Genomic DNA, 14938 nt, shown 5'->3' with positions numbered 1-14938 from the left:
AGCACCCTATATACATACATATATACATATATGTGTGTGTGCGTGCATGTATGTATGTACATATGCTTGTATGTATGTATACATAAATGTATGTGTATATGTACGTATATAACTGTGTGCGTTTGTATTTGTCTAGTCGAAGGCAAGACTCGATTGGGTAGATATACAATCAAAATCATCAAAACTATAAACATCCTATGTTTTTTTTTCTTCACTATAATTAATGTACAATTAATGTACCTAGTTGTATATTGATAAGTGTTTCACGAATTTTAAGACGGTAAGTTATGATCTGAAACTTTAATATACTATTTCTTTCAGATGGAAACATCACGTTAAGGCTCACTCTTTGGTTTGTGCTTATTTTCTTTTTTATAGCTTGTTTTGTTATAGGCAAAACTATAATTAAATCTTCAGTCAAAACACTTCAACCACGTTACATACACCATTTTATTTCCAGTTCTCGCATCGCGCCATCTTATGATCGCTTGTATCCACTTGGATGTCTGTGTAAATATGCAGTATTCATTTAATTAGATAATTACCGTCTCTCTCTCTCTCTCTCTCTCTCTCTCTCTCTCTCTCCCTCTCCCTCACACACTCTCTCTCTCCCTCACTCTCACTCTCTTTCACATCCACAGTGAACGCTCTGCTTTGCATCACATCTACGTGTTTCCTTCCATGTTCACACACTTGTATCACATCACAGATATTTGGGCACACACACACACGTACACACACACACTTTTTATATATGCAGATATATGTATATATTTATGAAATATCATGAATATACATACACACACTAAACTCACACACACACACGCACATATATATATATATATATAAAGAATACTATATTTGTACAATATATATACATACATACATACATACACACACACACACACACACACACACACACACACACACACACACATATATATATATATATATATATATATATATATATATATATATATATATATATATATATATATACGTACATACATATATAAAGAGATAAGGATTACGTGTAATTGCTACAAATACATTTTTAGGGAAATGAGTTAAACGCTAGTATGCGTTCATCTTTAATATTTTCATCATTGCCTTCATTAATGTAATATTATATATATATATATATATATATATATATATATATATATATATATATATATATATATATATATATATATAGTTCAAATTTACACAAAAATATGAATGACGAAGACAAGTGTAGGAACAAAAAGCAGATATATAAGTTTAACGCTCGGGAAAAATGAAAAAGTCTTTTACGTTTCGAGCCTACACTCTTCGACAGAAAGGAATAAGAGGAAATAATGGAGTGAACAGGAAAAACAATAAGAATAAAATAACGGAGAGAGAAAACCTGTGTAGAGTTCACCGGTCCAACATGGCGGGATGACAAAAAAAGTTGAACGAAAGGGAGATAATAATGGTGATCCCTACGAACTAAAGTGCGCGTGCGTTTGTGTTTGTCAGTGTGTATGTGTGAGTGGGGGCGAGTGAGTCTAACGTGTGTATATATGTGTGTGTAAGGTGTGTGTGTGTGGGTGTATAAGGTGTATGTGTGTGTAAATTGTGTGTGCGTTGTGTTTACCAGTTGATGTATGCTTTTACCAAGTAGTGTGTGCACATGTGTATGTGTGTGTGTGTCTGTGACCAAATAGTGTACATGTGTATAGTGTATGTTTGTGGGTGAAAGCTAACTTTGTCTATGCGTGTGTTTATGCATGTTGTATGTGTATGTGTATATTGTCTGTGTTCAGGTATTATGTGGTTGTGTGGGTGAGGGAGTGTGCATGATGGTGTGTGGTGTGTGTAATGAGTTAAACAGTATGTGTAGCTGCTCGTATAATGATATATGTGGTGTCGCTATTGAACATTGTGTGTGAGTGCGTGGATAATGTTGTATGGTATGGATGCTGAGAAGCGGGCGGTTTTAGTGTGTGTGGAGTGGAAAGGTGTTGTGGGTATGTGTCTGTAATGATCTGTGAAGTGAGTGATGAGTTGAATAGCATGTATCTGTTTTATAGTGGTGTGTGTGTAGTTAGGGTACTGAGGGAGGCGGTATGCAAAATGTGTAGGTGGATGGTGGCAGTTGAATGTGGGAAGTGTGTGGGAATCCGTGTGGGGTTGGTGTCAGATGAAGAGAGGAGATGAGTTGATATATATATATATATATATATATATATATATATATATATATATATATATATACGAGGTAGAGTGAAAAGGTTTCCGGAAGTGTTATGTTTAATAAAAACTGACACATTAACCTAAGTTTTAACATCATCTCCTTCAAAATAGTTACCTTGTGCAGCAATACACCGGTCCCAGCTTTCCTGCCCACTTTTGAAATCCGGCCTAGAAGTCATTTTCGGTAAGCGGGTCGAGAACCTTCTGCGATTCGCTCTGGATCTCGACAGCAGTGTTAAAACGGTGACTTTTGAGCTGCATTTTCATCTTGGGGGAGAGATGAAAGCCTGCAGGTGTTAAATCTGGTGAATAGGGTGAGTGCGGAAGCAATGCCATGTTGTTTTTGGCGAGAAGCTCAAGAGAGCAAGGGGCATTATCGTTCTGTAGGATCCACTTCGCGCTCTACAGATCCGGTCGCGTTTGCCAAATGTCCTCCTACAAACGCTTCAAAGCTATCGTTTGATCGGGCACCTAGCGTGAATGCTAGCAATGGAGTGGACTTTTCTAGAAGTCCCTAATGACCAGCTGTGATATTAAAGCATGTTTAATCTCCCGGTTAAGCAAAGCACCTACCCTCCTGGTGGGCTTTCTCATAGTTTCTATCTACCAATTTTCACTCCCAAGGCTGTGCAGAGGGATCGAAACTGAAGAGGTTTGCCTTCGCAACAAATTTGCGAAGGGAAACTTCTTTACCATTCAACCGTACCTGTGTCCGTGGCGGTTGGTCTTAATCTCACCTCTGACACAATGCTGTGGCTAACTGGATAGTACAAGTGTGAACCTGATGAAGATGGTCGTAAGTGGATAAACATGTATGTGTACACGTGGTTGCACGTATGCGACGGGGTACTGACAACTTCCTGGCTTTTACAGGGCTAAGAAAACTGAAAAACCACTACAATAAGTGTGTGGATTTGAAAGGGGAATGTGTTAAATAAGATTAATTAACTGATCCTCCTGTGTTTTTCTTTACCCAAAGCTAAGAACTTTTCACCACCTCTTCGTACATGCATGTATGTATTAGTGTGTATGTATGTGTGTGTGTTGCATGTATGTACATACGCTCATGCACAGTCACAAACGCACAGATATATTACTACAAACTTTGCATTACATCAGTATATGAGGGTTTTAACGTGGTATGTCCATGGGTTTAAAGACATCTGTAGTAATTTCCACAGATAGTACTGCTGTTTATCTCCAGTTTAATTTCATTAGGTAAATGAAAGATTAATTTCCTTCTGTATGAGACACCAGGAAATTATGGATGACATTTTCAGATGTCACAGCTTACCCGGCATGTATGTTAACTGAAGCTTGTAAATATTAATGCTTTTCTGAATTAGGCGAATGAATACTGCATGAGGATTTGAGCTAAGAAAATCTTTAAACTGACAATCGAGTACATTATCTCCCTCAACAATTTTCTTTTAATTCCAGGCACATGCGTAAGCAAGCGGGGTATTAAAAATGCGTATAGGCATGCATGCATGTTGTTGAATGTAGGTCATCCTCAAATTAGCAGATCCGCAATGGCCGTTGTGTAGTTTTGCATGTCAAACACTGTATTGTCCAATGTAATCTTTTTAAAAAACTGTAGCGTGTGATCTGTAATGGATGAATTGACTATTATGTCTAGCAACTTGAGCGAATCGTAGAGTCCCTACTCGCGTTGGTTAAAATGGAGATGAATGTTTGATTATGTGATAGCTTTTTTTAGAAGTGCCCGTTTGTGGTTGCTAATGTAAGACACAGTCTCTCCATTTGCAGATGCTCCTCAGTTTTTAAAACTTAAAATTCTTCCACAAAATAGACAACGTCGCTGAGCTGTAATAGAAGGCTTTTATTTTTAATTACTTCGTATGAAAATATATGAATGAGAATGTATGCATGTGTCTGCAGAAGATAAAGACATGCTTAGGCTTTGCTATAAATAACGGAGTGAATTACTACAGATCTTTTTTTTTTTTCACTAAATATTGTGATATTTTGTATTCTTCAGAATAAAGTTAATGGGTTGCTGGGATCCTGGAATGATAAACCCACAGATGATCAACCACAAAATATTACTTACTGTAAGTTGTAACGCTTGTTTAAAGTTTGTCTATCTTCTTATTATATTTTATCCATTGATATGCATTGAAAAGTAGAAAAAAAACACGAACATTGAATGTGGAGGACATGTGAAGGCTGAGATGCAATGAAGGGAGAATGTTTCGCTGGAAAGATTATGTTAATGGCAGTGTGAATACTGAGATGCAATGAGATGAGCATGCTCACTCTCTGTATGTATATATGTATGTATGTATGTATGTATGTATGCATGTATGTGTGTGTGTGTGTGTGTGTGTGTGTGTGTGTGTGTGTGTTGTGTACAACCGATGATCTCCCATACAGTTTCCGTCTATCCAATTCCGCTCATAAGGTGTTGGTCATTGCGAGTATACGGAAGAAAAGTATTTCTCCAAAGTGCCTTGCAATAATGCTTTATCGTCTAATATATACAGTACAATCCAACATGTGTCCTCTTGAAACACATCTGGTTATTTCAGTTCTCTAAAGTCATATGTAAATATGCTGTATTTATGTGAGGTATGCATAAGAGGTGAAAAATACTGGAAAATATTTTTGTAGAGCAATTACATATCAAAACGGGAGAAGGAAAAAAAAAAAAAAGGAAAACTTTTGGTATTATTAACTCCTCATTACACGTGTTTCATTTGCTGATAGGAGTTATAAAACTGTACCCGTTGGAGATAAGTTACTTGTTTCTCCTACATGTACAATTTTGTAACTCCTATAAGGAAATGAAACACGTCTAATGGTGAATAAATGATACCAAACTTTTTTCGTTATAATGACTGACCCCATTTGATCGATGGACCGTATGTCTACAAGTATGTTTCTTCGTAGCATTTCTCCTGTCATTTCTCATAATTTTGTTTGTTATTGTTCTTCACCAGGGGCCGTTCTGGACAGAACCAACAGCTTGTTTAGACATTTCAGGACACGTGACACATCATTTGTAGGAGGTAGTTTGGCTAATGTAACCTATCCAACTGACGCAGAAGCTATATGTGGTCATGAACGTTTTAGTGAATTTTGCAAATACGATTATGCTGTTACGGGAGATAGAAATACGGCACATAACAGTAAGAATATTGCCCGGTTATACGAATACCTTACAAAAAGCCAGAAAACACGTACGTATATTTTAGTTGTTATTATCGAGTTTAAGTTTGTTTGATATAGTTTCGGGGTCAATAAAATAATTATCAATAGTTGTAATCGATTAACTCCTTCCCACATAATGTCATGTCTTGTGCTTCTGTTAAAAAAATCATCATCATCATCATTGTCGTCATCGTCGTTGTTATTGTTGTTGCTATAGCGGTGAGCTGACAGAATCGTTAGCGCGCCGGACAAAGTGCTTAGGAACATTTCGTATGTTTCTATGTTCTGTGTTCAAACGCTGCTGAGATCGACTTTACTGTTCACTCTTTCGAGGTCGATAAAATAAGTGCCAGGTGAACACTGGGGCCGATATAATCAACCCCTACCCCGAAATTGCTGGCCTTGTGCCAAAATTCGAAATTAAAGGCGGCGAGCGGGCAGAATCGTTAGCACGCAGGGCAAAATGCCTAGCGGCATTTCGTCTGTCATCCCCTTCTCAGTTCAAATACGCCGAGGTCGACTTTTCCTTTCATCCACTGAAGTGGAGGTAATCGACTTACTCCTCCTTCGAAATTGCTGGCCTTCTGCCAAAATTTGAAATCATCATCATCATCATCATCATCATCATCATCATCATCATCATCATCATTATTATTATTATTATTATTATTATTATTATTATTATTAAGGCGGCAAGTTGGTAGAATTGTTAGCACGTCGAGAGAAATGCTTAGCGGCATGTCGTCCGTTTTCACGTTCTGAGTTCAAATACTGCCGGGATCGACTTTGCTTTCATCCTTTCGGGGTCGATAAATTAAGTACCAGTTGAACACTAGGGTCTATGTAATCGACTCATCTCCTCCCCCAAAATTACTGCCCTTGTAGCAAAATTTGAAACCATTTTTATTATTATTTTCATTAAGGCGGCGAACTGGCAGAATCGTTAACACGCCGAGTGAAATGCTTAGCGGTATTTCGTCCGTCTTCACGTTCTGAGTTCAAATGCCGCCTGGGTTGCCTTTGCCTCTCATTCGTTCGGAGTCGATGTATTACGAACCAGTTACGTCGATGTTTAGTGGGCCCTCACTGTTGGAAATATTCTAGTCAGGCCTTCAAGTCTCACGAAATACGTCTTCATGCCGATCTCTGAAAGCCTGATCTCATAAATGCTACCTTGATTAAGCCATAAAAAACCTAGTTAATCAATGTGTAATAAACAATTGACTTTTGCTATTGCGTTTGTTATTTCGCAGTATATTGATGATGGTTTTTTTTTAAATCACTGTTTTTATTTTGATTATTATTACTTATAACTCACAGGAAATTCATGTGGCCATCTTGATGTAGACAATGCCCTTATCGACAATTTCAACTACACTGTAGGGAGTAAGGTGATGATAACAGGATGCAAGAAGTCTTATTTTTTTAAAGGTCATGATACGTATAAATGTGAAATAAAATCTGAAAATTCTCTTCCGGAATGGAATCCAGGAGTTGACGCTAAATGTCTTCGTAAGTACATTCACTGTTTTCATTCGACCTCTTACTTCATCAATTAATTATTTTGTTTAATTATTTACTCTGTTATCTTTAGTTTTTTTTCTTCTTACGGCGAGGAGGTAAAAAAGGGCAAGTGTCCGAGATAATTAGCCAGTGAGAAACAGTAATATTTACAAATAAAATAATAATAATTAGACGAAACAAAAACGGAAAGGAAAGAAGAAAATGAAAATGGAAAAGTAAGCTACGAAATTCTTATATTCTCTCGATTCTCTGCAATTCAGCCCGTCTCATGGTTCTAGCAGAATAAATGGAGGAGATGTAACCCTGGAAGATTGTGAGAGAGATATGCTGGAACAGCCACTCTGACACAAGGGGCTCGCACTTGCGGACAGCGCCATCTCCGCCCCAGTAGTGGTGAGCAGGGATATGGATTTGGGGTCGAGAACACCGGAGGTTTCTACTGCCAGAAGCTCGACCATAAACCTGTCAGAGAGCGACCGATACTTTGACAGTTTGCTTCTTTTCTTATCCTTACTAGCAGTAAAGCCTGGGCTGGTAGCTGAACACATCAAGTTGCCGCTGGAAAAAAGTGTCACAGCAGGCCCTTCCAAAATACGATCTCAGAACCTTTTTTAATATCGTATTTCACCCAGAAAAGCTGTTACATGTTGATGTCGTTGGTTAGCCCCAGGTTAATCTTGATCAATCAGCCTTATGGTTGAAAGCATTCCAACCGTGTCTACAACGTCGTTTTTCAGACGTACTGTATCTAGCTATGCCTTTGATGTATTATTCTATTTTAAAGATAGTAGTGTGTATTTGAATAGGATTTGGCAGCTGTTCCTGGCAGATTCTTCTACGACATAGAGGCTTCTTCATTGCGAAGAGTTGTAAATATGTTTTAAATAAGGTACACATTCGATCACAACTGCCATCTAAAAGAGAATGATGTTACTGCAGAAGAAACAAAAACAAAAACAAAAAAAAAAGGAAAAGAAAAAGGAAAAATACAGCCATCCTACTGTATTCCAAATGAAATCATCTCCAGGAAATTCAACAAACTGAAATTGTATGTCCACAGATGCGCGACTTTTTCTCAAGCTACAAAAACTGCCTCTGTAATTCTGAACTTTCCAGTGGCCCACTCTCATAAAAAATGTCCTATAAATCATATCCGATATATCCAGTTTCACTCTTCTTTCCATCCTTTTTGCCTTTTTACTCTTAAATCCCGTTCTTAATAGTTCATCCAGTATTTCTTCGGCAAGACTGAAACCTGATTGAATTCACCCTGCACCTTCTCTTTCCGTATGAGCATTGACCGGTAAATGGTCACGCTAAATATCAACGGCATCGATATCATTAGTCCGGGAGGGCCTGCAAAATTTATAAGAACAGTCACTCTTATTTTCAGGAACTTAATTAAAAAGATAAGGTGCAACGTCACAAGATACTTGGTATTCCGTACTCTCAAAGTACATTTTTTACGTCTCTTAGTCGCCAAACTTGTTCAAATGATTATGCCACTGTTATCAGCTTATATAGATCCATAATGGCTAACATGTTTCATTGATACTCGCCCTCTTCTGCAATATCATATTATTCGATATATTGTTAGAGATGTTTACGAGCATACAGTGAAGCCGACTATCCACGGTGCACACGGAGTCAGAAAAATGAATAGGGTCTATTTCTTTCACATTCCCTCCTCTGCCGACTTCTATGCAATGATTTCATCTTTTTTCTATTGATATACACAAATTTAATCGAATGAATCGATCCCAGGAGTTCTTTTTTTTTGTCTAAGTTTGTCTAATTCTTTTTTTGTCTATCGTTCCATTTTGCTGAACCGCTAGATATGTAAACACACTAACACTTACTGCTAAGTGGTGGGACAAACACACACACGCATGCACACATCCACATCCCGGAAATATCTGCGATTCATACAGTAAAACGTATCATATTAGGTAGTGTTTCATATCAGGGACTGTTGAGATGTCACACGCACACGAGCGAGCGGAATATTGGCCCGAATCCGACGTACTGTATCGCATGACTGCTTATAGACTTATGCCAAACTGAAATTTGCCAACCATTTACATTTCTTGGAATTGGACATCCGTATTTTGTAAGATTCCTGATTATTGACCACGTTTATCAAGTAATATCATTACGGAATCTGTTACTCCAAAGTTGATGAAGACAATGAAATGTACCACATGTGAGGTGTTTGCATGGTTGTCATGGTAATGAATTTCCCTGAAATCAATAGGAATTTTTTGATGAAAATGACTTGTCTATATGAGATTTATCTAAGAAAGTGAATTACACGCACAGTGATATGGTCGAAAATAAGATTCTCCTGAGAAAATGTATCGATTGAAAGTAGCAGACAAATATGCTTCTAGAATGAAGTGCTAATAGCGAGAGATGTTTCCTGAGTTTCAGAAAGCTGCTAATACTCATGGCAGCAGAAGACTTTGTTGCAGGAGAAATCTAAAAGTATCACTCTAGTTTTGACAGCCGGCCTTTTCGAGATCATAGACAAAAATCTTTTGAAATCATGATCTAAATATTTTTATGATGCTGTAGTTAAACCAGAGTTGGCAACCAGTTATAATTGAGTTCAGGAGTAAAAGCAGCTAGCTCTCTAATGTCAAGGCATTAGTACATCTTCGGATTGAAGACTACAGATATAAAGCTGACTATTTAACCAGCTAAGTCACAGAATTGTTATCGTCTCTCGGAAGTTTAAAGACCTCATTTATCTGGTCACTTAGTTGTTTAGTGATCTCACTGCGATCTACATAAGATCAAGGGCGATAACTACAGTTCTAGCCAGTATTATCTTTGACCAAATTATGACTTAACGAAAACAGTACTAACGGAAGCAATTTTTAGGTGAGGATGTGACATTGTGGATATGATTCACTTTCTACGAAGGTTCTTTGAAAAAGAGAGAAACAAGAAAATCCTATGAGTAATGTTTGATCTGACGTAATCTTTGATTCTCCTTCTAGGAATAAATTTTGGCTTTTTCCAGATGGACCAGATAAAAGACTTAGATTCAGCTGACATGATTATAACAATTATCCACTTTGCTTATATCTAGGAAACGAAACGATGCAGGCACATATTACCGCACCTATTTTAGAGTTTTTCTTGTCCGAATTGTTCCCTGCTGGCGACTGAATTAAATAAATTTATGATCACGTGAACGTTATGCAGTTATGTCGTAACAGTTCTGGAAACACGATTTACAATTACGTTGCAGGAAAGCTGAAATCAACGGTAGAACTGTAGGAGCATCCTCAATAAACACTAGAGTGATGGTTAATGAGTTATTGCTTTTCGATGAAAGTACATTTGTAGCACACACATTAGCCATTGCTTAGTAAATCATTAATCCCGTTGTCTCCACTGCCAAAATTACACCGCAGAGCTTACAGAAATGTTAATACAGTTACATGTTAATGCGAGAAACTAATACTAGTGTTCGTCTTCACATCTCACTATTCTCATGCGAGTTATTCCCATACCACTCTTCCAGATGAATTAGTAGGATATCTAGAAAATGATAATTGTGAGATTTACATGCCGACTGTAAAGTCAACAGGGTAGCACTTACACCATGTACGGCACAGTCATGTTGTGTTGAGTACGGTCAAGGTTTGTGTCTACTGAGCGACTGTACTCTCACCGTCACATAAACTTTTATGTCTACAGAGCAATTTTACTTTCACTATCACAGTATTGAGCAGATACTTAAACACTAAACGAGACATATACAGTTCTTGGAAAATTTTATCTTTGATTTGTGTATATAATTTGTGTATATGATTTGCTTCGTGAACTTTACTCATGTATGAATGTTATGAATAACCTTCTTCGTGCAGTGTAAACTTAATAATATCGAAAAACCTTCTTTCGGAGCACAAATAAAATAAATCAATTACGTAGTACGGAAGAAAAAATGCCAAATATCAGGCAAATCCTGTATGAAGAAATATTAGATGCTGTAACGTATGATGGACAAGATTTTGATCCGTTCAAATAACTGACTGAAAGAGAAATATAGGTGTATGAGGATAAGCATAAATCTTGGAACTTATTCCCACTAAGCTGTGACTTATGGAGATAACTGTTTCACCAGGTTGCTAAGTCTGAGGAAAAAAGACTCCAAAATATTGATAGGAAGTGGATTATCACAGCATTGGGAGATGCTTCAGCACGAGTGTGAACAATCCATGCATGCAATTAATGAAACATCCTGAAAAGGAAGTCCAGAGATGGCTTATTATTAATGTACATGTCGCTATGATGGTAACGATATTGAAAGGTTATTGCACCAATGGCAGTTCTCGCTTTACTAAACCATGTTATAGCCATGCACACAGCATTCGTGCTTCTCAGTCACTGACACGTAAACCAAAATCGATTGAAGAAAGAGTATCACCACCGCCATCATCATCATCATCATCATCATCTGAGTATAATTTTCATGTGTGTATGTATCTGTCTAAGATTTATATATATATATATATATATATATATATATACACGCAAGAAACGTTAATAATCGTTTATAAGTTCACAAAGCTAAAATAAATAAGAAAGTAAATGTAAATGCACTACACATCAACATATTCGATATCTACCTACGCATATAAAAACTTTATTACTTCTGCAAAAACAGAGATAAATAAGCTCAAGCTGACGTACGTATACGCATGTGCACAAATGCGTATACCACTAGCTAAGAGATAATGCAGGAATTGTTTACATAGTTTGCTTACCGTTACATTAAAATATATGATCCCTAAGGGAAAATGAAATTGCTGAAAATCAACATAACGAAGAGAATGATTAGTTGATATATCATATGTAAAGTGTAAAGAGTCTAATGCTACGTTTCTAAATATTTAATATTCCATCATCATTTATGGTGGAATATAACAATCTTTTGACAGTTTGGTAAACACAATTATTGTAATTTACACCAAGTAATCACACATATTTGTGTCTGTTAGCTGTTTTCGATCAATTTTTTTCTCCACAATAAACAGATAATTATCAGTTCCAGAAGTGTTAACTGCAAATAATACAATATTAAGTTTAATACTCTAAACTACGTTAAATCTCAGAAATCAATAATTTGATTATGTTTATATTTAAACAATGCATTCGTGCGAATATCAACAGTTTTTGAAAGGAGAAACGATATATTAACGTGATTAGGTCATATGTCATCTTGTTGATTCTACAATACAATGTGCCATTCGTCATATTTATATCTCAATATTCATAAGATTCCTTGTTTTTGGAAATTGTATTAATCCAAGCAGCTTTGCAATTTCTGTGCCTCTCTCTTGTGTGCTTTGATTCTGAATCGATTAGATCGCGAGATTGAATTATTTAACATTGAAATTTGTGACACCATCGTTCACTTCACACGGATATAAATTATTACATTTAGATATTATTAAATTCTGTTATTAGATGTATATTATTTGATAATTCGCTCGGAAAACATCTTATTAAATTTATCAGAAGATTTGGTGAAGATATATCGATTCAAAGACATCTCGCCTTCTAAGATTTTTATGGTATTTTCTGTCTATCACAATGTCTGTTCGAGTATTATTATTTTACCAACCACAGCAATAAGAAATATGATCGAAACTTTTAACTTAATGAAAAAACTTCGAGTGTCTCGCGTTAATAACTTTAACTATGGAACGAAATTGGAGACATAATTGAAAGTTTTACTATATAATAACGATATAAATTTCTATAAATCTGAGACAAAATAGATTTAATAAAAATTATTAAAGCAAATTACTGCTACAGTCAAGTACGAAACCCTTCATGAAAAAAATATTTCGTCTCCCGTGCTTGTGTAGATCAGCAAATAGCTTTTGATTGTATTAAGCACTAGCGTTGCTAGGGATTGAAAATGACAGTTTTCCACAACTTTCTCTCACACTTTCTTCCTGCTGTCCCTGTATTTCAAAGAATCAGCCTTATCTCACTCTGTGTCACGCTGAATCTCCCTGAGAACTACGTTAAGAGTACACTAGTCTGTGGAGTGCTCAGCCACTTGCACGTTAATTTCACGAGCAGGCTGTTCCGTTGATCGGATCAACTGGAACCCTCGTCGTCGTAACCGACCGAGTGCCACGAATATATATATATATATATATATATATATATATATATGTACATAGGTGTAAGAGTGGCTGTGTGGTAAGTAGCTTGCTTACGAACCACATTGTTCCGGGTTCAGTCCCACTGCGTGGCACCTTAGGCAAGTGTCTTCTACTCTAGCCTCGGGCCGACCAAAGCCTTCTGAGTGGATTTGGTAGACGGAAACTGAAAGAAGCCCGTCGTATATATGTATATATATATATGTATGTGTGTGTGTCTATGTTTGTGTGTCTGTGTTTGTCCCCCCAACATCGCTTGACAACCGATGCTGGTGTGTTTACGTCCCCGTAACTTAGCGGTTCGGTAAAAGAGACCGATAGAGTAAGTACTAGGCTTACAAAGAATAAGTCCTGGGGTCGATTTGCTCGACTAAAGGCGGTGCTTCAGCATGGCCACAGTCAAATGACTGAAACAAGTAAATGAGTAAAAATAGTAGAGCATATATATATACGTATGTACGTACGTATGTATGTATGTATGTATGTATGTATGTATGTATGTATGTATACATGGTGGAAGTATTAAAAGTGAAACTATTTATAACATACTCCGTCGATGGTTTCACTTTTAGTCTTCGACTTTTGGGACGTAACACGGAACCAGTACCAATGTTGCATTGTTTTAATCCATAAAAAAGTTACATGTTGACACTACTGGGGTTTCATAGTATTGCCATGTAAAATTTGATTTGATTTGGTCGAGCCATTTGAGAATGCATTGGGAACAGATAAAGAATTTTATATCTGGTCATAGATAAAATTTTTCGCTTTTGGATTTGGGGAGAGTCATTTTCTTATTGTGCCTTAAAATTTAACACACTCACCGGTAAAATTTCCAGTTATTTCTTATTTTTATTTTCCTAAAATTTTCGTTGCGTTTTGCAACCTTTTCAATGTTGCAAGACGCAACGAAAATTTTAGGAAAATAAAAAGAAAAAATAAGAGGAAATTTTACCTGTGAGTGTGCTAAATCTTAAGGCACAATAAGAAAATGACTCTCCCCAGACACAATAGAATAGATAATATTGTTTTGCTTGAACCTATTTTCTAGTATTTTCTAAAGTTAGAAAATAACCAGAGTTAATGCAATTAATTACATTTTGCAAATTATAACGAAATATTTATCACCTATTGTAATTTACCATAAGAAATAAGTTGAAAAATGAAATCGCGAAGTAGTGAAAGCCAAGAATCTGACAAAATATCAACAGTCTGCAGCCGGTAGAAAAATTGTTTAATAGCCCAATTAGAATCCTTACTGGCATAGTTGATTGAGCTGTATAATTCACTAATCTAACCGTTATTGTATAATCACCATACCTTATTCGTGCAGTAGCAATTGACTTGAAATGTCTGATTCTTTCATCTGGATAAGAAAATACTTCATACTGAACAGTTGTTAACCCTCAACAAAATGGAAGTAAATATATTTTCAATGGAATAACGATACGTATATAAAACTGCATCTACAAATGAACACAGGATATTGTTGCACGTATCCAGGAAAATACTATCCACCCAAGAAGTTAGTCAAAGCACACTATCGTTGTTTGAAATCAAATTTTGTCATATCTAGAGTTGTTCAAACTATAATATAGATGTCCTTCTGTTTCACTTACCATTATGTTCTATCCTCGTCTTCAATGTGTTTTTCAACATGCTCCGAAGCATATATTTTATCTACACTTCTAACTCGGATTTTCGTTGGAAGTAACTTCTGTCTAAATAATCTAAAACATTTCTAGCTAAAATAATCTAACCATACTTGAATCACCTATTGCTATGACTTTTCAATGATTAAAAGTGTAGTGAGCATTGCAGCACACCATTTG

The 14938-nt window shown here is 36.3% G+C and overlaps 1 protein-coding gene across 1 annotated transcript in view; it reads left to right on the top strand.

Annotated features, from left to right (window-relative positions):
- Positions 1 to 14938, top strand: part of LOC106880352 (protein mesh) — a 90600-nt gene that overhangs the window by 73933 nt on the left and 1729 nt on the right. The window contains exons 14-16 of the mRNA XM_089361557.1: positions 4223 to 4295; positions 5184 to 5423; positions 6715 to 6906. Coding sequence (XP_089217683.1) covers positions 4223 to 4295; positions 5184 to 5423; positions 6715 to 6906 — 505 coding nt within the window. The remainder of the gene's footprint in view (positions 1 to 4222; positions 4296 to 5183; positions 5424 to 6714; positions 6907 to 14938) is intronic.

Source organism: Octopus bimaculoides, chromosome 13 (assembly GCF_046866305.1).
Source record: "Octopus bimaculoides isolate indiv1 chromosome 13, ASM4686630v1, whole genome shotgun sequence".
Taxonomy (NCBI): domain Eukaryota; kingdom Metazoa; phylum Mollusca; class Cephalopoda; order Octopoda; family Octopodidae; genus Octopus; species Octopus bimaculoides.
The sequence above is the reverse complement of the archived record's forward strand: the minus strand, read 5'-3'. Positions and strand labels throughout refer to the sequence as shown.